Source organism: Chiloscyllium plagiosum, chromosome 25 (assembly GCF_004010195.1).
Source record: "Chiloscyllium plagiosum isolate BGI_BamShark_2017 chromosome 25, ASM401019v2, whole genome shotgun sequence".
Classification (NCBI taxonomy): Eukaryota; Metazoa; Chordata; class Chondrichthyes; order Orectolobiformes; family Hemiscylliidae; genus Chiloscyllium; species Chiloscyllium plagiosum.
Genome location: NC_057734.1, coordinates 21,055,708 through 21,082,694, shown reverse-complemented (window position 1 = coordinate 21,082,694; position 26,987 = coordinate 21,055,708). Strand labels below are relative to the sequence as shown.

At 38.9% G+C, this 26,987-nt stretch overlaps 2 protein-coding genes across 4 annotated transcripts in view; one reads left to right on the top strand and one right to left on the bottom strand.

Moving 5' to 3' along the window:
* Positions 1-7,747, bottom strand: part of zgc:193801 (uncharacterized protein LOC564476 homolog) — a 42,970-nt gene extending 35,223 nt beyond the window's left edge. The window contains exon 1 of one of the 3 annotated variants that reach the window (XM_043715630.1): positions 7,350-7,747. In XM_043715630.1, the coding sequence (XP_043571565.1) occupies positions 7,350-7,364 (15 nt within the window). In that variant the 5' untranslated portion in view covers positions 7,365-7,747. The other 2 variants (XM_043715632.1, XM_043715631.1) reach the window with 2 other exon arrangements.
* A 5,764-nt stretch (positions 7,748-13,511) lies between these two features.
* LOC122562627 (neurofilament heavy polypeptide-like) lies at positions 13,512-18,334 on the top strand. Its single transcript, XM_043715629.1, has 3 exons — positions 13,512-14,647; positions 15,213-15,337; positions 16,260-18,334. Exons 1-3 carry the CDS (start codon positions 13,607-13,609, stop codon positions 17,773-17,775), a joined length of 2,682 nt encoding a protein of 893 aa, XP_043571564.1. The 5' UTR covers positions 13,512-13,606; the 3' UTR covers positions 17,776-18,334.
* Positions 18,335-26,987: the final 8,653 nt, after the last annotated feature.

The window sequence follows — 26,987 nt, the reverse complement described above, 5'->3', positions numbered from 1 at the left end:
GGTAAAAACAATGACTGCAGATGCTGGAAACCAGATTCTGGATCAGTGGTGCTGGAAGAGCACAGCAATTCAGGCAGCATCCGACGAGCAGCAAAATCGACGTTTCGGGCGCCTTTATTCCTGATGAAGGGCTTTTGCCCGAAACGTCGATTTTGCTGCTCGTCGGATGCTGCCTGAATTGCTGTGCTCTTCCAGCACCACTGATCGAGAATCTGGTTTCCAGCATCTGCAGTCATTATTTTTAACCACAGAGCAAGTTAATGTTGAGTCTAGATGAAGAGTTACCTAGATTCGAAATGTTAGCTTGCTTTCTCTCCATGGAATCTGCCTGACCTGCTGTGATCTCCAGCATTTGTTGTTTTCAGTCATAGAGTTTTGGAGTCATAGAGATGTACAACACGTAAACAGACTGTTTGGTCCAACTCATCCATGCCGACCAGATATCCTGACCTAATCTAGTCCCATTTGCCAGCACTTGGGCCATATCCCACTGAACCCTTCCTATTCATATACCCACCCAGATGCCTTTTAATTGCTGTAATTGTACCAGCCTCCACCACTTCCTCTGGCAGCTCTTTCCAGACACGCACCACCCTCTGTGTGAAAAAGTTGCCCCTTAGGTCCCTTTCATATCTTTCCCCTCTCACTCTGAACCTATGTCGTCTACTTCTGGACTCCCCTACCCCAGGGAAAAGACCTTGTTTGTTTATCCTATCCATGTCCCTCATGGTTTTATAAACATCTTATAAGGTCACCCCTCAGTCTCTGCACTCCAGGGAAAACTGCCCCAGCCTATGCACCCTCTCCCTATAGCTCAAATCCTCTAACCCTGGCAACATCCTTGTAAATCTTTTCTGAACTCTCAAGTTTCATAACACCCTTCCGACTGGAAGCTCCAATCTTTAGTTTGACTTTTATTTATTCATACAACTCGCTGGATTCAAACCCTGGAACGCCTTTCACAACAATACAGTAGGCACACCTAAATCCTGTGGTTTGCAGCATTTCAATAAGTCAGCGATATACAACTTCTAGACAGTGGTTAAGGATGGACAAAAAACACTGGACTAGCCAGTGCCAACCACATCCTGTTTTACATAATTAATCAGTTACAACGTTATTTGGATTACATAAGTTCATAACTTTAAGAAGACAGGTCAAGTACTTTACACATTTGCTGAAATGTCCAAAGATGTTTTTTCTGTATTAAAAAAGGGCAAACACAAATGTGAGCATTCATTAGTTAAGCTGGTCATTGCATTCTGCCCAAGATTTTTAATACATGGTATAAAATTGACAAGCCATAGAATAGTTCTTTTTACAGCATCATTCTACTGAGAAATTGTTCCTCTTTGACACTGCTGTCAATTCCAGTGCCCACAGTAATACATCCAAAGCATTAAGATATGATTCTGAGACCAATAAAACATTTTTTTAAAGACTACTTCCTCAATAATGAGTGCTTGAGGTGTCTTTTTAAGTTGGAACTTGTTTTCTTTTCCAAACAATGGTCAGAAAAGCTTTCCTTTGTTTGGTTTTTTTCTGCCACTGATTTATTTCTGACTCTTCAACTGCTGCAAAAAAAAAGCTAACAGAATCAGAGTACTGGCTGCACCAAGGTTTAATTAAGGACAGTCAGTTTAGTTATCCGTTATGTTGCAAGCTTTAACAACTGAATTTTGCTTTAGGAACTTAATCAGCTGGATGATCTTTCTGAATATAAACTGAGTTAGGAAGAATTTTAATTTACTGGCACCAATGGTGTCCTGCAACAGTTTACAGCCAAATTGTAATTCAATCACTGTTAGTAGGCAAATGCTACTGCCCAATTAGCACATTACAAAATCCCACAAACTGCAATCCGATGAATGGCCAGATCAATCTGCTTTAAGTGCAATTGTTCTAAGAATAAACATAGCCCAGTATTGAGGGCCACTCCTTTGTCTATTGCAAATAATGTCACAGGATCCTTTACCTGTCAAGGAAAGTGGGACCTTGGTTTAATAATTAATCTGAAAATCAGTACTGTACTGAAATGTGAGCATAGATAGATTGTGTGCTCAAGTTCTACAGTCTGCGTCTTTAACTCATACTTTTACATCTGATTAAGAAGGTTATCACTAGCCAGCACTGAATAAAATTCTCGTACTTCCTATACTTTGTTCATTTTATGCTTGATACCTTATATGTTGAGGACAGTACACAATTGTATCTAATCAGGTAATTTACAGGATTTAACATTAAGTTACTGGAAATGCTTGATATTAAAAATAAATCAATAAAATTCAATTTTTGGCCCTTTGAGAACTAATATCCCTCATGACTTAACAAAATTTAAAAAACATTTTATCTGACACTTCATTTGAGGGGCATCAATACAACACTTTTCCAACTGCCCTTTACTCCAATCTCCATCAGGAAAAAAAAAGAAACAAATGCATTGTCATTTAGGAGAGCATATGCTGTAAACGTTTAAATATCAAAGTTAATGATCAAATAAAACAAACAAAACTATCACATAACTATAGCATATTCTTCAAGAGTTTGCATTGAAAATAATGCACTGTGATTAAGTTGCAAAATCTATGACCACAGCAAACATTTTCTGCATCAGTAAGGGTGCAAACGATCAGTAACATAGTCCCATGATAGTTACAGCGTGTTCTGCCAGAAATGCAAAAGATGCAGGTAATGCACAAAATGCAATAATCATGTGAGAGTTTATATTTCCTTTGATCATTCTAGGGATGGACAGAATCAACATCCAATACTTATCCACATTACGAGCTTTGACTTTGAATGTAAAAATTGTTACTTTTGTACTGTATGAATTACATAGATAACAATTTTGCACCGAAAGTTAATGACAAGTCAGTTATAAAATGCCATCAATATCCTGAGCGCTTTACAGGAGTTTCAACAATGAAAATGTGTCAACAAGCCATGTAAAGAGATATTAAGACCAGTGACCAAGGGTTTTGTCAAAAAGGTGGGTTTTAGAGAACATCTTAAAATAGGTGGGAGTAGGAGAGGTTAAGAAAGTGAATTCCAGGGTTTATTGGCATCATACCTTCAGCTAACTTTCCCAATCAGAAAGCAACGAAATTTGCAAGAGCCAGAGTTGGAAGAGTATAAATGTTACGTTGGGTTATAGGCTGGAGGAGATCATAGAGAAAGGGATGGAAGGAGTAGAGAACAAAGACGAGAATGTTAAAATCAAGTCAATTCTGAGCAAATTTAGGTCAGAGAGAGAGTACATGATTAAGGACGAACAAGATTTAATGCTAATTAAGATATGAGCAGCAGGGTATTGAATGAGGGTACAGATGGTGTCAAGTGGACTACCAGGCAAACAAACATTGGGCTCAAGAGGCATTGAGTTTAATATAGCAAAAAGCATGGATGAGAGTTTCAGCAGACTAGCCTTTTTTCCTTCATTCTAAAGAGTGTGGGCATCATGAGTGCACCAGTTGTCGTTCATCGCTAATTGCCCTTCAGAATATACACTGCCATAGATGATGTCAAGCTTTGAGTGATGTTGGAACTGCACTCATCCAAACAAGTGCAGAGCATTTATTCATATACTTATGTTGGGCTTTGTAAACTATGGACAGATTTGGGGGAAAAGAGGAGGTGATTTACAAGCCACAGAACTGCCAGCCTCTTACATGGTCTTGTTGCCAAAGTATTTGGATTGTCGGCCATTTATCAATCCAAGTCTGGATTTATTTTCGTCTTGTTGAATTTAGACATGCATTACTTCAGTTTCTGAGGAGTTGGAAATGTGACCAAGCTGAGACAGGAATGGGCGATGTTACAAAGGTGAAAGTACGTGGCACTAGTAGCAAAAAGAATTTATCATTTGTAACTTAATTCAGGTTAATTAAGACATAGAGGTTGTGAACAGTCTCAGGCAGTATCTAAAGAGTAAAATGAGGTTGGGATAGGTCGTTTCTACAAACCCTGGCACCAAAGACAATGACTTTGCCTTTCCCATATCTATTTAGAGAAAATATAGTTCATCCTACACGGAATATCAGAAATTCAGTATGAGACACCCATAGAGACATTAAAATCCAGAGAAATGAAGGTGATACTGAGATTGTGCCAGCCATCATCAAGATATATGCAGAATCTGTTTGATAATAATAATGGGATAGGTAATAAATGCTGGCTAGCCAACAAATCAATTTAAAAAAATGTTTATTAATTTAGGAACCAAGGTGGGCTAAGCTACCCTGTTAATACATTGTATTGCATTGTATTTTGGAAGGAATGTATCTCTGAAAGCTAAGTGCATTAGAAAATATCAGCGAGAGTCAGCTACTCAAACATGAATGTTATCGGCTGCCTTATTCAAATACAATTATACAAACCATAGACAACTAAGTTATCATTTGTAGTTTTCTCATTCGTAGTTCCTCAATCTTTACAAAGTACAAACAGAACAATACAGCTCAAAAAATTAACTTATTGCAAGTTCATTCTAACATTCATTTTAAAAATTCATACTTATCATACAAAATATTCCAATTAATGCCTTATTGCACAGCACAGCTCTCTGCTTCAGGTGAAATCTGCCAGTTATAATATAGAGCACTCAGTTGGTTTGTCCACTTTTCATAAAACTACATTTATAAATTGCACTTAAAAGAAAATATCCCAAGCACAACAACCAGAATGTGAAATATTTGGAAGGAGGGAGGTGAAGGGCTGGTGAGGAAAGGAAACAAGATGTGCTTTTAGGATGACAGGAAGGATTATATGAAGTCAAAAGTAAGATACTTACATCTTAAGCTAAACAGTTTATATTTCTGTTCAAAAATTAAAGCTCAGCAGGGTTACTGGACCCAAAACATTAACTCTGATTTCTCTTAACAGACTTGCTTAGATTTTCCAGCAGTTTCTGTTTTTGTACAGAAACATAAACTGTTTAGCTTAAGATGTAAGTATCTTACTTTAAAAAAACCCAAAAGAACTGCAGATGCTGGAAATGAAAAAAATTGCCAGAAAAGCTCAGCAGGATCACTGGAACCAAAACATTGACTCTGATTTCTCATCACAGACTTCGAGGTTTTCCAGTAATTTTTGTTTTCCATTTCCAGTATCTGCAATTCTTTTGTTTTTTTTTAATACTTCTGTAAAATATTTAAACATCCAAAATTAAAATTACCCACGCTGTTCTGCAACTGCCCAGCTCCAGAACTAACATCAGATGTTTTGCACATGATGCAGGCTAGACTGGAATTGTTTTCCACAGAACAACGAAGGTTGAGACGGGCGCTGTTATATGTGTACAAGATTATGAGAGGCATTGATACGGTGGATAGAAAGCATTTTTTTCCATTTGTAAAAGGGCTACGAACCAGGAAGCAGCAATTGAAGTTAAGAGGTAGAAAGCAGAGAGGAGAGTGGAGGAGAATTATTTTCACTCAGAGCCTGTAACTCCCTGCCAGAAACTGTCACAACATCTAGTCCAATTTATATATTCACTTGCACTGCAGCAGCCTCCAGAATTATGGAACAAGAGCTGGAAAACAGGATTAGTGTAGTTGGATCTTTGTTGACCACACAGATACTATAAGCCTCTCCTATGCTCTAAATATCTATTAGCCAATGAATAAACAGAAGGGCATCACCCTCTCCTGACGAGACAGTGGTGTTACCTAGTTATGTCTGCTGCATTGTGAAGTCAATAAAACTTTGAACATAAAAGATATTACTTCGCAATAAAAAATAAAAATTGCATTACTAAAATACACCCTTTATATTTCAAGTACCAAAACAGAAGTAATGTCTAAAACACATATCGGCATATCAATTGACAATGATCATGCCAAAACAGTGTCTAATCTTAGCCCTAATCACTAACTCCTAACCCCAACTATTAATACGAACAACAATTAGTCAAAACCATGACAATGTTAAGAGTGCAGTACACAACCAGATTTTTTGGGAATCGCTATCACACCATTATCACTATTGCAGACCAACTGTATTATCAATAATCACTTTGTTGTGGCAAAGTAAAACAAAACTATTTCATGCCAATATAAATGCTTACATATTTAAAATCAGATGAGGTTAACTATCAAGGTAAGGTCCCCAATTAATACTTTAAGCATTTGGATTCGACATACATTGTATTCCAGAACACTCAATTTATTTTTGCTACTGTGGATTAAAAGAATAATGACGATAGGGGAGTCATTAACGTTAACTGAGAAACTTTTTCATAGTAATTACATTCAAATTTTCTTCAAGTTTCTTCTTATGCAACATAACACACAGAAAGTGTTGAAAACTGTATTTATCGCAAAACAATTCTATAGTCAGAGGCAATAATTTAGCAAAATGGGTAAAGAACTGTTTCTTGGTTTCTAAACTCCAAAATTCCTACATTAAGAGCTTAATTTTATAAATTTGATTATGCATTTTTCTCATATCTTCCAACAACATTTTTGAAATTATCTGAGAAAAAAAAATCAAAAACTACAATCCAGCTTCAAAAAAATTCTTGAAAGCTTTAATAAAATTGGAAGATACTGTTCACACATAATTCTTAACTTGGTAAAATAATGGAGTAGTGCAATCATCTTCAAATGGGCTATGATGACATCTAACAGTTTTATCTCAGAATGAAAGTTTACATGACACCAAATTATAGCTAATATATGGTTAGGTAGCAGAACTGGTGCTCATAATGAGGTAAGAATACTGAAAGGCTTGGGAATTTGCACTGGAGTGTAAACAGAAACATCCGAACTCCCCTATTTTAAAAACTCCAGAAAACAGTTTGCAATATACACAACTAGTAAAACTCTATTCCATAAGCATGGCTCATTTTTGATCTGTTTTCTTAAGGAAGACAAAACAGAAAACACTTTTCTCTTGGTCTTTTTGTGATGAAAGTGTATAGAAATGAAATGAATTATGCTCTTTTAGGTCTAATTGGTCTTATTGCGAGGAACTTGCCTTGCACCTTACTTAATGGAATTCTTATTGCCATATTCAACATTAAACCAAAATTAACCTTTGCATTAGAGCGGCCAAGAAGATCAAAAGTAATTTCTACACCCGTTTGGCCAATTACTTAACACAAAAAGAACATACAAACACATCAGTGCTCTTTGAACTGACAAACTTGAGTACTCCGAGATAAACACTAGATGCGCAACGGGTGATCACTTTGTTTACAAGACAGCTAAAATTAAATCACCTACATTTATAATAATTCTGTTAAAGTAACAAACCCACTGGAGCTGGAGGGGATAACCGCCATTTTAGGAAAACCCCAGTAGAAGCAGCGGCCTGCTTCACTGTCAGCCTGCAGAAGGTACTGTACTCACTATGAAAGCTGTCATATCCCTCTTCAAATTCTAACCGGTCCCCCGCTCGACCATTTGGCGTTTTATTGGTTAATATGTCAGCATCACAACAACCGGTTTGAAAGGTTTTTTTGCTTTATGTGCTTCTCGTCATCAGTTTCAACAGCATGGCGAACGCTGTTAACGTCACTTCGGGGTGCTCATGAAGGATCCCGAGATCGTCGGCGGAAATAGCCGAATGCCACGTTCGGAGGAGCTCGGCTTCGGGTCCCCAGACTAAGGGCAACGGGAATTGCCGAATGCCGCGTTCAGCTCTCTCAGAGACCACACCAAGTTGCGCGTCCCCTGCGCCAGCTTCACGCCGCATCTGGGAGGCGACAATTTAGAAGAGAATCCACTTTTTTTGCGCAGCATCTGAGGTTTATCTTTTCAAGACCTCCATCCGCTCAAAAAACAAATACCACATGTTTCTAAATGGCTTTAACGTTTCGAAATTAATCAAAAATTTTCGGACATCTACTTTCAGACAATATGCAAAGATCTTGTAATGATCAATTGTACTGACGTTTTGCCGCATCAAAGTTTAAATCATCTGTTGTTTTGTGATACATGGGAGAGGAAATCAAGTAATTTCAGTACATGATATTTTGCATATTCTTTTAATAGTTTCATTGAGTTACGTCTAATGAATAAAAGACTCAGTAAATTCTTTTATTTGCACAGTAAATTCTTTTATTTGAACCTGCACTAAATTAGGTTTGCAATTTCATAATTTTAAAGGAAGTACGGAGACCAGGCATAATATCTAATCTAGCACTTGTCATCATCCGAGTTTAATTTAAAATTCCATTAACCTTAATATAAATGGAAGAGAATCTGATCGTTAAGTTTGATGACTAAAATTATTTTTGTGTATGAATTGTAGATAAGAACGTGATTAGATTTTTAAAAGAAACAAAATATTCTATCTGAACATTTGGAATAGATTGCCAGCGAGAGTAAACAATAGAGATCTTTAAACAGGGTTAGTTATGAAAGTAGCTTTGTAGAACTATATTAATATTTCAATGTAAACATAAAATGTAAAGCAATTAGAAGATGGAAGTAAAATCGAGGAAGTTTTTTTTGGCCATAACCCTTTCGTTTTTGTCGTTATGTTCATATGTTGATTGCAATAACTTGCAATAACTCATTCCCGATTAAGGGTTCTTGCTCCTGCTCCTCGGATGCTGCCTGACCTGCTGTGCTTCTCCAGCACCACACTCTCGGCTTGCAATAACCGAGAAGGAGCCACAATCTCTGCTGAAATTAGTTGATATTATAGGGATTCTGCAATCACTGGTCCTGACATAGGTTTTGCCATCGAAAGAAAATCGTTGGTTTCCTACAGCTATTTTTTTGGAGGTGGCAACGGTTTGCTGAAGAGGGCTGAAACTTCAAGTTAAAAAAAAAACTGACATTGATCCATTAAATTCATTTTAAGCATCTGAATATTTTGTCAGGCATCAACGAATTTATATATTTAATCAGTCTGGACGGATTTTATTAAGCAGGAATGGTTTGTAAAAGAAACAATTTTATTTCTAGATGAATCAACGTATGAAAAACTATCAGAAATCCAAACATATGGAAAATTTGGAACAGAGTTAATCGTGATACTTAGTCAAACCACTGACTAACTCATGGGCTTTGCTTATATCTCGATTATGTTTTGAACTTAAACGGGTTTACCAAAAGACACTGGAGTGGAGTGAAACATTTATTGGATCTAATCAAGATATGGATGCTTTTTGTCGGGACTGTTTACTTCATTATTGTCATTTAAAACACTTGCACAGGCACATTGCACACAGTTGATTTAAGGAATATTAACGGGAACATCTATGATATATTTAAAACGTTCTGCAAACACTTCAGAACACAGAGACAACTTTAGCCAATTCTGCTTTCAGTAATAGCATAGCTGACCTTATTTTATACATGCATCTTTGCACCATATCAAGAACCCTTAGATAATATAACTCAGTCAATCTTCGATTTAAAGTCAGCTGTTGTTTGCAAAACATAGGGGCATGTTCAATCTCCCTTTGCGTGAAAAAATGTTTCCAAATTTCACTTTTGAAATGCCTGGATCTATTTTTTAAGCTTGGCTGCCCTGCATTTAGATAACTAAACCGGCAGAAATGGTTTCCAACTACCCATCAGTTTCCATTATTATCTTGAAAATTTCAACCAAATCTTCCCCTGATCTTTTAACTTCTGGGAATAACCCAAATTTCTATAATCTCTTCACAGCTAACATTTAGGATTAAAGTATCTGGTAAATCTATATTGCATTTCCTACAAGATCAATTAAGGCGGAGCACCGAAACTGTTAACAGCATTCTAAAAGAAGTCTAACTAGATTAATGCAAAGCTGCAGCCTAACCTCAGCCTAATTATCTTCTAGTTCTCTAAATATAAGGCCTGGCATTGCACTAACTTTTCTGATGATTTCTGTATCTCTCTATGACATTTTAATGCTTAATATCCGAGAACATCAAATCTCTTTGGATCTCCATTGCTTCTAATTTATTGTCTGGATGCACCGTATGCCAATGTTTTACATTATAAACCACAACATTTGTTACAATTTTGAAAGAGACCATTAACTTTTAAAGAGACATTTGAATTTCCAACTGAAAGACTAGCACATTAGGATTTCATGTTTTAAAACTTTAACTGCAGCAAATCATTAAAAAAAATCAATTGACTAGAGATTATTTCCTTGGGTAGACAATATACACTATAACCTATAGAATAAATAGTTCCTTTTTACTTAGCATAACTCCCACAAAGACAGAATTACATTTCTTAGTGCAATCGGTTCCCAATTGCTCTTAGTTTCCTATTTTACTTTTCCCAGCTGGGTAACATCTATGTTTCACGGTAACAGTTATTCTGTACATTTCTTTTCTAGTTCCAAGCTAAGCAAATCTTCTAGCCTTCTCTCATGGGTCTGGTCTTCAAACTGATTAGAAACTCCCACCTACATTCTGCAAGATGAACACCAGTCAGCAATTTCTCTGTTTAAACTGGAGGCCTGGCTGCTTCTACCTTTTGTCGACGAGTGTGGTGCTGGAAAAGCACAGCCAGTCAGGCAGCATCCGAGGAGCAGGAGAGTTTGAGCTTATGCTCGAAACGGCGATTCTCCTGGTCCTTGGATGCTGCCTGACCGGCTGTGGTTTTCCAGCACCACACTCTTCCACTCTGATCTCCAGGATCTTCCGCTCACTTTCTCCCTGCTTCTACCTTTTGCTCTCACCACTTCTGAAATGGCTACAGGCCACCCAAGATAAACTGCAACTGCTATATATCCATGATATCCTTTGTTTATAAGGAAACCAGATTTGAAAATAGTTTCTTCCATCCTTCTCCCCATGACAATGGGAAAAATGAGCTTTGTATCTAAGCAGAAATGCTAATCTGTTGTCTTTGATTCCAAGTTCCGTTCACCTATCCTACTAAAGCTACAGCCCTAAAATATTTTAATTTCATAAACCAAAGAAAATCCTGAAAATCAGAACCATAACAGAAAGATACAGCACGCATGGGACTACATAATCAGGTAAGTTGCAGTGTTGTAGTGGCTCAAATTTGCCTCCTCCAGGCTTAGAACTTCTTATGTTCCAGATAACTATGTAGTTGGAGGCATAACCCATGATAACATAGCAGAAACTGCAAAGAGATAAAGGTCCGATGTGCAGAATGGCACAAATTAGATCCAGGAAAACCTGGTTAACATAGGTCTGGAACAATAGGTGTAATGTGTAGTAAGTCCCAACTGGAGAATGATTCAGCAATCCTTAAAATTGGTATGGATAAGAAGAAACACCAGTATCTCATTATTTGCATGTAAACCAGTTATGTTACCTGCATGAAAAAATGTCCTATGAGTGAATTTTTAAAAAGTAAATGATTTGGGTCAAAACAAAACACAGGAAACAAAAACAAGAGAAACACTGTGGGTTTTAGAAATCGGGGCAGAGAGTACAAAAACATTAAGGTGAAAATAACAGCGTGCACCATTAGGATGTTGTGTGTTAAGTTTTAGGTGTTTGGTCATAGAAAATATTTAAAAACCCTCGACAGTACTCAATATAGTTTTACTAGAATTGTATCAGAATTAAGAATATGAAGTTGTGACTTGAGTCAAAGAATCAGACTACTATTGTTGTGCAGGGAAAAATCAGATTTAATAGGAGTTTTGAAGCTGACATTATTATTTTTAATAGGATGAATAGGGAAAGACTAGGGAAAGACTATTTTGTTTCACGTGGCGTCACAATGAGGGCTATCTATACAAAATTATCGCTAAAAGCATACAGAAAGAGGCTTAAAGAAAAACAACAACAAATTGTTACAACATGGCCTTACCATGCAGAGACAAGGAGGCAGAAATCACCACATCTCACAGTGAAAGTAGATAATAATTTGAAAGTGAGGAACGTAAGGGACCATGGTGAGAAAGCAAGGCAGTAAAATTACTTCTTATATTGACCTAGCAAAGAGACGACAGATTCACAATGAGACAAATTGCATCCTTTTTGTCTGTAATGTGTTTTATGCTACACTGTAACATAATACATTATCTCTGTTACCAGGCTGGAACTGTGTCTGGCATGGCCTTTTTTGGGGGTCAATTAAAAAACATGGTTTTTCAGTTTTTTTTGCAAATCACTTTTGAAAGCCGTTGTATACTATATTGATTTGCAAAAAAATGAGTAAGTATTACTACAGGGTACATTACCCCTTGAGTGGAAAAGATGGGATGGTGGGAATGGAACAGCTACCTGCAGTGGTATTTAATGATTAGATATAGACCAATATGTCATACCTATAGCAAATCGTCTGTTAAACTGGCTAATAAACTGATAGATGAAACATAACACTTTTTCCTAGTCTTTGCCCCTTTAAGCCAGCGTCCCTTACCCCTCTTTGAAGCACCTTGAGATGCTCTATTGTTTGCATTTAAACATACCATCATATATTCTGTTATGCATAATTAAAAACAACGCGTCGCAGTTGTAAGAGAAAGCTTCTATTGCTTTTCAGTAGATTGGAGAATCTTCCACTGTGCTAATGATGGGAAGGATTTTCATGTTAAATAAATTTATAAATAATGTTCACTGCTCACTATACAATGATCAAAATGAATTGCACTCCTAGGTAAGACTGCCATTGATGGAGTTCATGTATTGTTAAGAGCTCGGTCCAAAGATTGGATCACTTCTTGACGGTTGGCAGCACCGTTTGGTTTAGTGACATGACTAACTTGCACAATTATGATGGCTTCTCTGACAGTGACCAGATTCATCCCGCTTTTGATATGATTGTAATTTAAAACAAAAATGCAATTTCCGTTTTATTTTAATTCTACAAGTCTTGATATATTTAATGATCAAGCTTCAGACAGCCTGCTAGATCTCTCACTTTGCAAAAGAAAGCCACGCCTTCGTACACGACGACAATGCGGAAGGCGCTGTCTCGGAAGTACGGTGCTGAAAATTCACTCGGTTTTGCAAGAAACCCAAAACTTTCGTGCGCGAGTTTGCGATACGCTTTTTGTTTGCCTGTGTCGCAGAAATTTTTTAAAATAAAAACTACAGGATACTAATGTCCCCCATGGCATGTGACATAATATTGATGAGAGAGCTGAAATCTTTCAAACGAGTGGCATAAACTTTTACAAGCGCTAATACATGCATGCACATTGTGGTACATTATACAACTATTTTACAATGGCTTCAATTCATCAGAGTTGGTGTGGTAGTACATTTAAAAGTTGAATAATTAATGGCGATGCGGAATATATTGAAACATCAGAACAAAACGTGCATTAACAGCGAACGAATCTTTTATTTTGGTCACCAGCAATATCACTAAACCTGACCCAGACTGACGGTCACGTTTTCACATGATTATCAGAAAATAATGAAATTCCCAGATCTGCAGTTGCATGCAATTGGGATGGGGTGGGGGAGAATTTTAATCGGAATTTGTGTAGCTACCTTTGTCTGTCGGTAGAAGTGAGTGTAACCTGGTCTGGTTAAGGTAGTTACATGTCGATACAAAGGAGATGGGGTGTGGAGGTTACTGGAGAGGCATCTTCAGCAGATTGGCGAGTTGAGACGTCGCTGGAATACGGTTCCTGCCAACTTCGCACATTCTGCGGCGTATAAAAGGCGCAGCCTCCTCCCTCCGTGTGCCACTGCAGTGCGAGCCCTTCCCGCGGTGCGATGAGTTACAGCCTGGACACCATGCTCAGCGCCAGCTCTTACCGCAGGGCGCTGGGGGGAGATGCGGCCCGTTTGGCCACCTCCCGCTCCCCGGCCTCGCTCTCCAGCAGCGGCTTCTACTCGCACAGCTGGTCCCGCAGCGTGGGCTCGGCGCCGTCCTCCAAACGGGCGGCGGCGGGCGGCTTCGGCTCGCAGGTGACCGTCTCCGGCGACAGCCTGGGCGAGACGGCGCTCCTGAACGGCGAGGCGCGGGCGCGCAACGAGAAGGAGCTGCTGCAGGCCCTGAACGACCGCTTCGCCACCTACATCGACAAGGTGAGGAGCCTGGAGCTGCAGAACAAGAACCTGGAGGCCGAGGCGGCGTCGCTGAGGCAGCAGCAGGCGGGCCGCTCCGCCATCGGGGAGCTGTACGAGCGGGAAATCCGGGACCTCCGCACCCTGGTGGCGCAGGTCAGCCACGACAAGGCGCAGCTGCAGCTCGAGCAGGAGCACCTGGAGGAGGACATCCAGCACATCCGGCAGCGGCACGAGGACGAGAGCCGCCTGCGCGAGGAGATCGACGCCAGCGTCCGCGCGCTGGCCAAGCACACCGAGGACGCCGGCCTGCTGAAGCTCGAGCTGTCCAAGCGGCTGCAGTTCCTCAGCGACGAGGCGTCCGCCATGCGCGCCGGCCACCAGGACGAGGTGCGCGAGCTGCTGAGTCAGATCCAGGGCTCGCCGGTCACCCTGGAGGTCAGGGACTCGCTCAAGTCGGACATCACCGCCGCCCTGCGCGAGATCCGCGCCCAGATGGAGGGCCAGGCCGTCCCCACCACCAGCCAGACCGAGGAGGTCTTCAGGGTCAAGCTGGAGAAGCTCAACCAGGCCGCCAAGGTCAACACGGACGCCATCCACGCGGCGCAGGACGAAATCCTGGAGTATCGCAGGCACCTGCAGTCCAAGAACACCGAGCTGGAGACCCTGAAAGGAACCAAAGACTCCCTGGAGAGGCAGATGTACGAGATGGAGGACAGGCACAATGCAGACCTCTCCACCTACCAGGTAGGCATTGCATCTTCAGTGACCCAAATCCTCCCGCCCACCACAAGCATTTCGGAAAAAAGGAAGTTTTATTCATTTTATTTTCTTGCAATGAAATAAATCTATTTAAATTCGTTAAACTTTGTTTTTGTAAATATATTTATTAGCAATAAAATTCGTTAAACTTTACAACGCCTCACATGGAATTGCGTTTTTTCTTAAGGTCGTCAAACCTTTAGAATTGGTCTTGGGAAAGTACTTGGGTTGTGCTGTTTAGCATCAAAGTAAACTTTGACCTGGAGGTGCTGGCGTTGGACAAAGTTTTAAAAATCACACAACTCCTGTTGAAGGAGCAGCGCTCCTAAAGCTAGTGCTTACAGATAAACCCGTTGGACTATAACCTGGTGTTGTGTGTGAATTTTTTAAACTTTTAATTAAACTTTCATATCTCACACGGAATCGCGTTTTTTTTTAAAAAACTTAAGTTCCCAAGTGTTCACGTTCATCCAGCCTCAGATTTCACAACAGTTGAAAGGTTTCGATGCGCCTAACGATTCGTTTCTGTTAAACGTGTTTGTCGTTCTAGGAAGCGGCCCAGCAACTGGAAAACGAATTGAGGAACATAAAGTGGGAAATGGCCGCGCAACTCAGGGAATACCAAGATTTGCTCAATGTTAAAATGGCTTTGGATATCGAAATTGCAGCCTACAGGTAAATCTGGTGTGTGGATATGTCCAGTGCAAATTGAAGTTACACGAGCGAGTTTGAGAGAAATTGGTCTAAATGTCAAAGGAACCGACAATAAGGCAATGGCTCACAATATATATATAAAATGTTTCTATGGATTTAGATATAGGCCAGCTGATACAAAGATTCAAGATACTGAGGACAAATAAAGGAAGGGAGAAAGTGTGTGTCCGGGACAAGTCATCTCAACTCTGAGACTGAGGGGTGATGTTATAGAGGTTTACAAAATCATGAGAGGCATGGATAGGGTGACAGCTAAAGTCTCATTCTCCAGGTAGGGGAGTCCAAAACAAAGGCATCTGCATGGGAATGTGAATAGGAAGGGTTTGGAGGATACAGGTCAAATCCTGGCAAATGGGACTAGATTAATTAAGGATATCTGGTTGGCATGGACGAGTTGGACTGAAGGGTCTGTTTCCATGCTGTGCAGCTCTGACTCCTAAAATATATACACACTAGGCAATTGTGCCTTAAATAATGTAGTAATTATAACGTTAGTTTGGTGCAATAATAGATATGTAGAATGGACATTACATAATAGTCGCTAGTTTTCCAAATTTTGGAAACCCAATCGGGAAGCATCAGAAAAGAAAGGTAGACAAATAATAAATTGAATTTGAATGAAAAATGATATTGAATGAAAACAAAACTAGAAATAACTAAAAGGTGAGTTAGGAAGATGTGATGGATTAGTTTGAACCTGTTTTGTTTCAGACGCCCATCTACAGTGTATTCCTAGAATTTTCCAACATTTGCTTTGTGTTGAGTACTCCTTGTCTTTTAACTGTAATGAGCAAACAATGTTTTTGATGACAAAGGAACAGAACATTTAATTTGCAGGCAACTTTATTATTAATAATAATCATTGTTACTTTCTTTTGGAAAGGAAACTCCTGGAAGGTGAAGAGTCAAGGTTTATTGGGACACCTCCCTACCCTTACATAGATCATAAAGTTCCTACATTGCCAAACCATATTAAAACCAAGACTGTAGAAAAGCTCAAGCCAGAGGACAAAGGTAAAGATCTTGTAGGAGAACAAATGGATGAAAAGACTGAAGAAACAATCAAAGAAACAGAAAAGGCTGAAGAAGGAAAGGAAGATGAGGAGAAAGCTTCAAAGGATGATGAAAAGGCAGAATCTGAAGGAGCAGCAGAGGAAGAGGCTGAAAAAGCAGAGAAGAGTGACGAAGAAACAAAATCTGATGAAGAAGCTGTGAAAGAGAAAGACACAACGACTGAAGAAGTTGAAGAGGATAAAGCAAAATCAACTGTAATTGTCAAAGAGAAAGAAAAAATAGTAGAGGAAGAAGACGAAAAGGAGCAACCAAAGAAAAAGCAAGAAGCAGATTCTACCAAAGACCAAAAGGAACCAGCAGACAAAATTAAACCTGTTGAACCTACTCCAAAAGTTAAAGAAGATAAGGAGAAAGACAAAACAGAAGAGGAGGCAGAACCTAAAGAACCAAAAGTAGAAAAGGAAAAAGTGGCCAAGGAACCTTCTAAATTAGATGACGTTGAAAAAGAAAAAGAAGCAAAACCAAAACATAAGGATGAAGAAAAGAAAGATACAAAACCAGAGCCCAAACCTGAGGAAAAGAAAGAGGTGAAACCAGAGCCCAAAGCTGAGGAAAAGAAAGAGGTGAAACCAAAACCCAAAGCTGAGGAAGAGAAAGAGACAAAACCAGAGCCCAAAGCTGAGGAAAAGAAAGAGACAAAACCAGAGCCCAAAGCTGAGGAAAAGAAAGAGACAAAACCAGAGCCTAAAGCTGAGGAAAAGAAAGAGACGAAACCAGAGCCCAAAGCTGAGGAAAAGAAAGAGACAAAACCAGAGCCCAAAGCTGAGGAAAAGAAAGAGGTGAAACCAGAGCCCAAAGCTGAGGAAAAGAAAGAGATGAAACCAGTGCCTAAAGCTGTGGAAAAGAAAGAAACAAAACCAGAGCCTAAAGATGAAGTTAAAGAAAAGAAAGGCACTTCTGTACCAGAGTCTATGCCTCAAGTGAAGATCGAAAAAACAGAACCATCAAAAGAAGAATCAAAGAAAAGTACAAAAGTAGAACCTCCTACACCAGATCCCACAACAAAAGTAAAGGAAGCTGAGAAAACAGAAGCTAAAGACGAAGTAACCGATCAAAGAAAAGAGAGTAAAAAAGAAACAAAGGATGAAGTAACAGAAACAGTAAAAAAAACAGAAGTGAAGAAATCTGCCCCAGAATCAACTAACATTCAAAAAGACAAAGAAGCAGTAAAAGAACAAATTAGTAAGGAATCTGTAAAGGCAAAAGTATCTGAAGTTAAGGAAGAAACACAAGTTAAAGACGACAAAGAGGGAAAGTCAGAAAAGTCTTCCAGGACTAAAGAAGAGACAAAATCAACAGACAAAACTAAAAAAGCAGAGGAATAAAAGGCAGAACGATTGTATTGTGGAGACAAAAGAATCACCAAAGAAATGCTAGCTCAAGGAAAGAAGTGAATAATATGAAAAAGTGGTTATGATAATATTGTACCTTGTTATGATACAAGGGTCAGGTAAGCAATAGGTATTCACAAAAGAGGCAGTCAAATGCATTATGGTAACTTATAGAGCAGAATGTGATGTATGCTGAATGCTAAGCACTTGCACTTGAAGAGTGTGAATCATTATCCTGCCTCAGTAATAAGTGCATTTAACATGACTGATCATATGAGGTATATCACCTAAAGATAAAGTTTATTTGCTGATTTATGTTAATCAATTAACACAACAGTCATGAAGATAAAACATATCCTCCATCTAAAATGTGCACCAAACAACTGTCAATTATCACAATGTGCAATATATAAATAAAGAGCTTAACAGATACAATGTGCCTCTGAAGTATGTATGACTACCAATGCATATTGACATAATTAAAAATATGTATAATGATAACACAATAAACAATTGCATTTTTTTTTAATAAACAGCAATTTTGTTCTAGGAACATATTTTCTTAAGATCGAGCATGTACAGTATTTGTGTTTTTGTCAGGAACAATTCTTTTTCTTTGTAACAAGTATTGGGCAAAGCATCACAATTCGATTAGAATCATCATATGTGAAAGTGATGTACCCCATTAAAAGGAGGGAGAAGGGAAAGTAATGTGCTGACAGTACATACAAAATATGGTAATATTTAAACAAATGTGAAAGTCAGACAATCTTGTGGAAAATAATTTGCTTGGCTGGTGTGAATTTACAATATATTAAAGGCTTCAGTTGTCACACTTCAGTCTATTTAAGCTAATAGGTAACACTCACAGTAATGGTCCTGCCTGTATTGCTGCAAACTGGAAGAAGAATTGAATGATCATATAGTTTGTAACTCTAATCTACTCCAGAGCCGGCAGATCTCAGCACAGTAGAGCAAACACTACACTGAGATAAACCATGAATAAGGACTTAGGAGATTCACTAGGTTGTTAAATAATTCAGGCAAATCTTATTTTTCTTATAAGTTTCACAGATCTAAAAGAAACAATCTTTCCCCAAGATATGATCTAGCTAAACATCAATGAAGTAACTTTACCTAATTGGCATTTGAATATGTATGTAAAATTAAACATAAATATTATAGCAATATTTGAACAACAGGACAGCTATCAAATTACAATCTCTCAGTCACAGATCTGGCTGAACTAAAAATATGCTGCTTGTGTACCAAGAGCATCAGTGGATAAATGTATTGTGACATTGTGATACAAGATGTAAATAGTTTCCTGACTTGAAACCTGTTCTGTCTTAAGTTTATTGTGTTGTGTTATAATTAGTATCAGAAAGGGACAAAGCTGCGTTTTCAATCTCCCATACTGTGAGACTAAGTCTGAAGTGAGTTCTGGCAGATAACATTTGACTGATTACCAATAGTCACTGTTTAGTTTATATTAAGGAATTAACATTTTAGGAAAAGTCCAAGAGCCTTTTATACTTGCTGAACCATGGCCTGGAAAGTGTTGGCTTTAGATATGAAACTAATGAAAAATTAACGGGAGTGCAAAAAGTAGCATTTAAAATAGCATGTGTATTTGATGAAACTAAACAGCAAGTATAATTTACAATGCAAGAATATTAATCCTAAGGACAGAGATACACAATAACATTTAGATTAATACCATTATTGCCAACACCAAAGAAAGCTTCATTCTCCAAAATACCACTGAAATAATTATGTAAACTTGGGAGCATTGTGGGTATATTGTGATTCATTTGTGCATTTGAAAAGTTAATTAATGAACAAAAAAGATTTGAATTTTTTTGCCAGTTTTTCTCCTCTTCTTGTGAAGCTTTTGTGCCTTACTGAAATATTGATCTGTAGGCACTGATGCACTTGTATCAGTACACAGAGGCCATTGTTCATGGATGAACATTGTTGGTGAATATCGTAGCCCAGCACAATATAACTTAGTGTAAGCTTGGTGAGATTATAACAATCAGTCCACACCAGGGTTTGATTTTGTGTGACTCATTCAATCTATAAATATATTGATATCCATTGGATGAAGTTTTAGTAAAAGATTTTGGAATATTTCTCCATTTTGGACAACAAATGTCAGCATTAATTATTTCCAAGTCAACCTTAATAAAGGGAAATGTATTGTACACTTTAATTTAGTCTTGTCCATTCTGACTTCAAACTCAACAGACGACTACATTCTACCACAGCATTTTCCCATATCCAGAGTTCATTATTTGCTTTTCTGAGAGGTTTCTAGCTCGTACTCAATTTTCTGCTGTTGATAGCTGTCTGCCCTTTTACCTCAAAGCACTTGAAGACCTGACAAATTCAGACAGCTCTGATATCTGTGAGAGTAGCAATAGTAAGCTTTGCATGAGCAGTTGAAAGATATTACATCCAAACTGAGGCACAGACTGAGTGAGTGTGTTTCTGGGATTTTGGAGCAGAATAGGAATTCAGTACAGTGGGGAAGAACTGTCTTTGGATTTTTTTTTTGGTTCACAATTTGTAAAATCTTTTAACAGATTAAACTGAAGCTCAGGATTGGATGCCCAGTAAAAATCAAAGAATGGCAACTGTAAGTTAATTGGTTGGTAATAGTTGCTAATTTGACTGTTATGATACTTTCAGATTAAAGGTAAATGGGAGAAATATTTTAGATTAAAAACTAGTAGGTTTTTAAAAAAAAAATGCGTATTAAGAACTAAGTAAAGAAAGTAGAAATGCAGGGCCAGGTATGATGTGGGAGTTGCTTTATGTTGGTGCTTGAGGAACTCCAGCTCAGAGTTGACAAACTAGAATCTGAATTCGAAAAACCACGACACATCAGAGAGTGAAAAAGTTATGTGGACACTCTGTTTCAGAAGGCAGTCACACCTCTTTAATTAACTACCTCAAATTGAGTCACTGGTCAGGGACAGGAAAGTGTGACTGAGCAAGGCAGGTAGAGGGATGGAGGAGCTAGTGCTGTAGGAGCCTCAGCCCTAGCCCTTGTTGAACAGCTTCAAGGTTCTTGCTCTCAGTGTGGACAAGACTGGGAACTGCAGAGAGGATGAGTAAACTGACCATAGCACCATGATACAGGAAGACTTTCAAGAGAAATATAGCTGTAATTGGGGATAGTATAGTCTGGGGAATAGTTCTTTGTGATTAGGATCAAGAGTCCTGAAGACTGTATTGCCTGCCTGGTGCCTGGGTTCAAGATATTTCAATTGGGCTGCAGAGGAACTTGGAGTTGGAGGGGAAAGTTCCAGTTGTCATAGTCCACATAGGTACTAATGAAATAGGGAGAAAGAGGAAAGAGATTCTGCTGAGGGAATGTGAGCAGTTAGGGGCTAAATTAAAAAGCTGAACCAAAAAGGTAATTATCTCCAGAGTTCTAATGACCCACAAGCTAATTGGCACTGGGTCAACAAGATTAAGGAGATAAATATATGGCTCAAAGATTGGTGTGTGAGAAATGGGTTAAAATTCATGGAACTTTGTCACCAATTCTGGAGAGGCAGGGAAACTGTTCTGATGGGATGAACCACACCTTAATCATAGTGAGACCACAGTCCTGGGGAATTGCATAGCCAGGGCTGAGAATAGAACTTTGAGTGGAATAGTAGAGTGGGGTAAGGTTCACTTGCATGGAAAATTAGAAAATTAAAGTTGGAAAAGGCAGGAGTGCAGGTTAGTGATGAGTCTGATAGTTACCAAAAAAGGGACAGAATACATGAACATCATATCGCACCAAGGCATTGTACTAGAGTTGGGAAATCTGATAATAGAATAAACTTAAAGGTTTTGTATTTGAATGCACAAAACATTTGGAAGAAAATTATTGAGTTGACTGCGCCAATAGAGACAAATGCATATGATTTGGTGGTGATTAATAAGGTATGGTTGTAGGGAGACCAAGTTGCAGAATTGAATATCCAAGGATACTTAGTAGTTTGGAAGGATGGACACTAAGGAAAAGCAGGCGGTATAGCCTTGTTAGCCAAGAAAAAGATCAGTGCTCAAGTGAGAAATTATATCAGCACTGGAGGTGAAGTCATAGAATCATTCTGGGTTGAAATAAGAAATAGCAAAGAACAGAAATCCCTGGGGTGATTAATCTAAGGTCCCCAAACAATATAAACCAAAAAATACTGGAGTTTGTAAGAAAGCTTGGGTGATTTTAATGTACCTGAAGGGCAAAGCAGACTCAATGGGTTGAATGGCCTAATTCTGCTCTTAGAATAGCAGGCTTGGAGAAGATTTGTAGCTCAAGTTGAAGTTCTGGATGTAAGTTTGCTTGCTGAGCTGGAAGGTTCATTTTCAGATGTTTCGTTACCATACTAGGTAACATCATCAGCAAGCCTCCGGTGAAGCACTGGTGTTAGGGCCTGCTTTCTATTTATATGTTTAGGTTTCCTTGGGCTGATGTAATTTCCTATTGTGATGATGTCATTTCCTGTTCTTTTTCTCAGTGGGTGATAGATGGGATCCAGATCGATGTGTTTGTTTATAGCGTTCGGGTTGGAATGCCATGTGTGTCTCTGTTTGGCTTGACCTAGGATGAATATGTTGTCCCAGTCAAAGTGGTGTCCTTCCTCATCCGTATGTAAGCAAACGAGTGATGGTGGGTCATGTCGTTTTGTGGCTAGTTGATGTTCGTGTACCCTGGTGGCTAGTTTTCTGCCTGTTTGTCCAATATAGTGTTTCTTACAGTTCTTGCAAGGTATTTTATAAATAACGTTCGTTTTGCTTTTTGGCTTTGTAGATTCTTTTAAGATCATTAGCTGCTGTTTTTGTGTAGGTGGGTTTGTGGGCTACCATGACACTAAGAGGTCTGAATAGTCTGGCAGTCACTTCCAGGATTTCTTTGATGTAGGGGAAAGTGGCTAGGGTTTCTGGGCATGTTTTGCCTGCTTGTTTGTGTTTGTTGCTGAGAAATCGGCGAACTGTGTTCATTGGGTATCAGTTCTTTTTGAATACACTGTATAGGTGATTTTCCTCTGCTCTGCGTAGTTCCTGTGTGCTGCAGTGTGTGGTGGCTCGTTGAAATAACGTTCTAATGCAGTCTCGTTTGGTGGTGGGATGATTTCTAATGTAGTTCAGTATTTGGTCCATTTGTGTTGTTTTCCTATAGATGCTGGTTTGAAGTTCATCATTGACTATTCGCTCTACTGCGACATCTAGGAATAGCAGTTTGTTGAGATTTTCCTCCTCCTTTTGTGAATTTTATGCCTGTAAGGATGTTATTGATGGCCTTGAAGGTTTCCTCTAATTTGTTTCGTGTAGTGATGACAAAGGTGTCATCCACATAGCGGACCCAAAGTTTGGGTTGGATGGTTGGCAGAGGTATTTGTTCATGTCTTTGCATTACTGCCTCTGCCAAGAGCCCTGATATCAGAGATCCCATGGGTGTTCCGTTGGTTTGTCTGTAGGTTTTGTTATTGAAAGTGAAGTGGGTCGTATGGCATAGTTCCACTAGTTTGATGTTGCTGTCTTTGCTGATGAAGTTGGGTGTCTGGTGTATGTGTCTCTGGTTCTTCTAATAGTGTAGCAAGTGTTTCTTTGGCCAGGTTGAGGTTGATGGATGTGAACAGGGCTGATACGTCAAAGGAGACCATTATTTCATCGTCTTGTTTTGGTGTCGTTGATGGTATTCGGGAATGCCTGGGTTGAATTCAACAAACATATCGATTTGGATATCATCTATCCTCTGAGAAAAAGAACCGGAAATGACATCAACAACACAGGAAATGACATCACCACAGGAAATGACATCACCAGCCAAGGAAACCTGAACACATAAATAGAAAGCGGGCCTTAACACCAGTGCTTCACCAGAGGCTCACTGATGCTGTTACCTAGTATGGTGATGAAATGTCTGGAAACGAAACTTCCAGCTCAGTGAGCAAACTTATATCTGCTCCTATATTTTATGAACTTATAATCAAATTGGCAAGGGTAACTTCAAGGGAGAGTTCATTAAATGTATTAGAGATTATTTTTTGGAGCAATATGTTGCAGAACCAACCAGGGAGAAGGCTGTTCTGGATTTAGTATTGTGTAATGAGGTGCCATTAATTAAATTCATAGAAAAGGACCCTCAAGGGAAGACTAATCGTAGAAGGAGAGATTTCCACATTTATTTGAAGCTCCATAAACTAGAGTTCCACACTAATGTTCTGGAATTAAACCTCGCATGAGGACAGGTTTGGCCCTAATGGGGTATTTTTTATTCACTTTTGACACATGAGTATCAGTGGCTGGCCAACAGTTATTGCCCATCCCTAGTTGTCCTTGAGAGGGTTGTGGGGGTGGATAAAGAGTAGAGCTGGAAAAAGCACCTTTGGTTCTAACCGGAAACGTCGACTCCCCTTCTCCTCTGATGCTGCTTGGATTGCTATGCTTTTTCCAGCTCAACTCTTTATCCACTCTGATTCTCCAACATCTGCATTCCTCTCTATCTCCAAATTGAGAGAGTGGTGTTGAGCTGTCTTCTTGAACTGCTGCAGTCCATGTGTTATAGGCAGTATGACAATGCCATTGGGGAGGAAATTCAAGATTTTGATCCAGCCACAGAGAAGGAATGGCAATATATTTCCAAGTCAAGATGGTGAATGGCTTAGAGAGGAACGTTGTTGGTGATGCTGTTCCCATGTATCTGCTGCTCTTATCCTTTTAAATAAAAGTGGTTTGGAAGGTGCTGCCTAAGGACCTTTGGTGGTTTGGAAGGTGCTGCCTAAGGACCTTTGGTGAATTTCTGCTGTGCATCTTGTCGACAGTGAATGTTGGTGCTGAGGGGAGTGGACAGGTGAGCAAGATTAAAATGTAGGACAGTTGATGCGTAGTGGCAGATATTTAAACAGATACTCAATTGGCCCCAACTAGAATATATTCTAGAAAGGAAGAAAGATTATAAGAAGAGGTAAAATTATCCATTGCCTACAGTGAAGTTAAAGATAATAGAAATACATAAAACAAAGGTATAAAAATTAAGGCATACCATATTGCAAAGGTGAGTGCAAGTCTGGAAGATTGGGAGACTTTTGAAGACCAACAAAGGGTTATTCAAAAAGTCATAAAAAGAGCAAAGATAAATTATGAAAGAAAACTAATGCAAAATACAAAGAAGGGATAGCAGAAGCTTTTGTAAATATATAAAGGGAAGAGAGTAGCTGAAATAAATTTTGGTTCTAGGAAGATAAGACTGAGTTAATTGTGGGGGACACAGAAATAGTGCAGTTACTAAATCAATGTTTTGCTTTAGTTTTCATGATGGGGGACCCTAGTGCCATCCCTCGTAACAGGAGATATAGAGGTTATAGAAAGGGAGGAACTCAGAACTATTATCAGTAGGGAAAGTATACTAACCAAACTACTGAAGGACAGAGCAGTCCCCTGGTCCTGATGGCCTATATCCTAAGGCCTCAAAGGAAGGGTCAATAGAGATATTGGATCCATTGGTTATAATGTTCGAAAATTCCTTGGATGTGGGAAAGGTTCCAGTGGATTAGAAAAATCCTAAGATAACACTATTATTCAAAAAGTGAGGGAGGCAGAAAGTAGGAAACACAGACCAGTTGGATTAACATGTGTTGTCAAGAGGTTGTTAGAGGAAGCAATAACAGGACATTTGGAAAGTCAAAATACAATCCATCAGAGTCAGCATGGTTTTATGAACTGTAATTCATGTTTGACTATGTGTTAGAGTTCTTTGAAGATGTGACAAGCAATGTGGATGCAGAAGCACATGATAAGGTGCCTCACAAAAGGTTAATACACAAGGTTAGATCACATGAGCTTGGAGGTAATTTATTAGTTTGAATAGAGGATTAGCTACCTTTAGAAAACGGAGAATCGGGATAAATGGGTCTTTTTCTGGTTGGCAAGAAATCACTAATGGAGTGTCACAGTGTTTGGTCTTCAGGTCCCAACTATTTACAATTTGTAGTATTGACTTGCACGTGGAGATGGAAAGTACCATAGCCAAATATGCAGATGACACTAAAATAAGTGGGAAAGTAAGTTGCAATGAAGAAATAAGCAATTAAAAATATATATAGATAGGTTAACTGAATGGTCTAAAATTTGGCAGATGACGTTTAATGAGTGTGAGTTTATCCATTATGGTCTGAGAAATAGAAAGGCCACTTCTTATCTAAATAGAGAAACTTCAGTGCTGAAGGATCTGGGTGTCCATGAATTGTAGAAATTAATTCACAGGTACAGAAGGTAATAGTAAGGCAAATGGAACATTGACATGTATTGCTAAACAAATAAAGTATAGAAGTAGGGAAATGTCCCTGCAATTGTGTAAGGCATTACTGAGACTGCACCTGGAGTATTTAGTACAATCTATGGCACCTTGCTTGGGAAAGGATGTAGCTGTATTGGAGACAGGTCAGAGAAGGTCCATTAGATTGATTCCAGAGATGAAAGGCTTGGCTTATGAAGAGAGATTGGGCAGTGTTGGCCTATATCCTCTGGAGTTTAGAATAATGAGAGGAGATCTAATTGAGGTATATAAGATGCTAAAAGGGATTGACATAGTAAATGTAGAAAAGATGCTTCCTCATGTTGGGGAATCCAGAATGAGAGGTCATAGTCTTAGGATAAGGGGTAGCAGATTTAAAACAGAGATGAGGAGAAATTACTTCTCTCAAAGGATCTGTGGAATTCACTACCATGGAGTATAATGAATACTGGAGCATTGAGCAAATTTTAGGAGAAGATAGACAGATTTTTAATTAGTGATAGGTTTAAGGGTTATGGAGAGGGGACAGGAAGGTAGAGTTGAGGCTGAGATGAGACCAGCCAAGATCATTTCCAATGATGGAGCAAGCTTGAAGGGCTGAATTGCTTATTCATGCTCCTAATTCTTAACAAAATTTTATTCACCAGCTGGGTGAATCCTTTGAATAAGTAATCTCATCAGCAGTGTACAACTCAAGGTTTGAGTCAAATGGCCTAAATATCAATAGTCGAGAGTATGATGCTGGAAAGGCAGTCAGGCAGCATCTGAAGAGCAGGAGTATTGACGTTTCAGGCATAAGCCCTTCATCAGGAATGATCCTGCTACTTGGATGCTGCCTGAGCGGCTGTGCTTTTCCAGCACCACACTCTCGTCTCTGATCTCCAGCATCTGCAGTCCTCACTTTTTC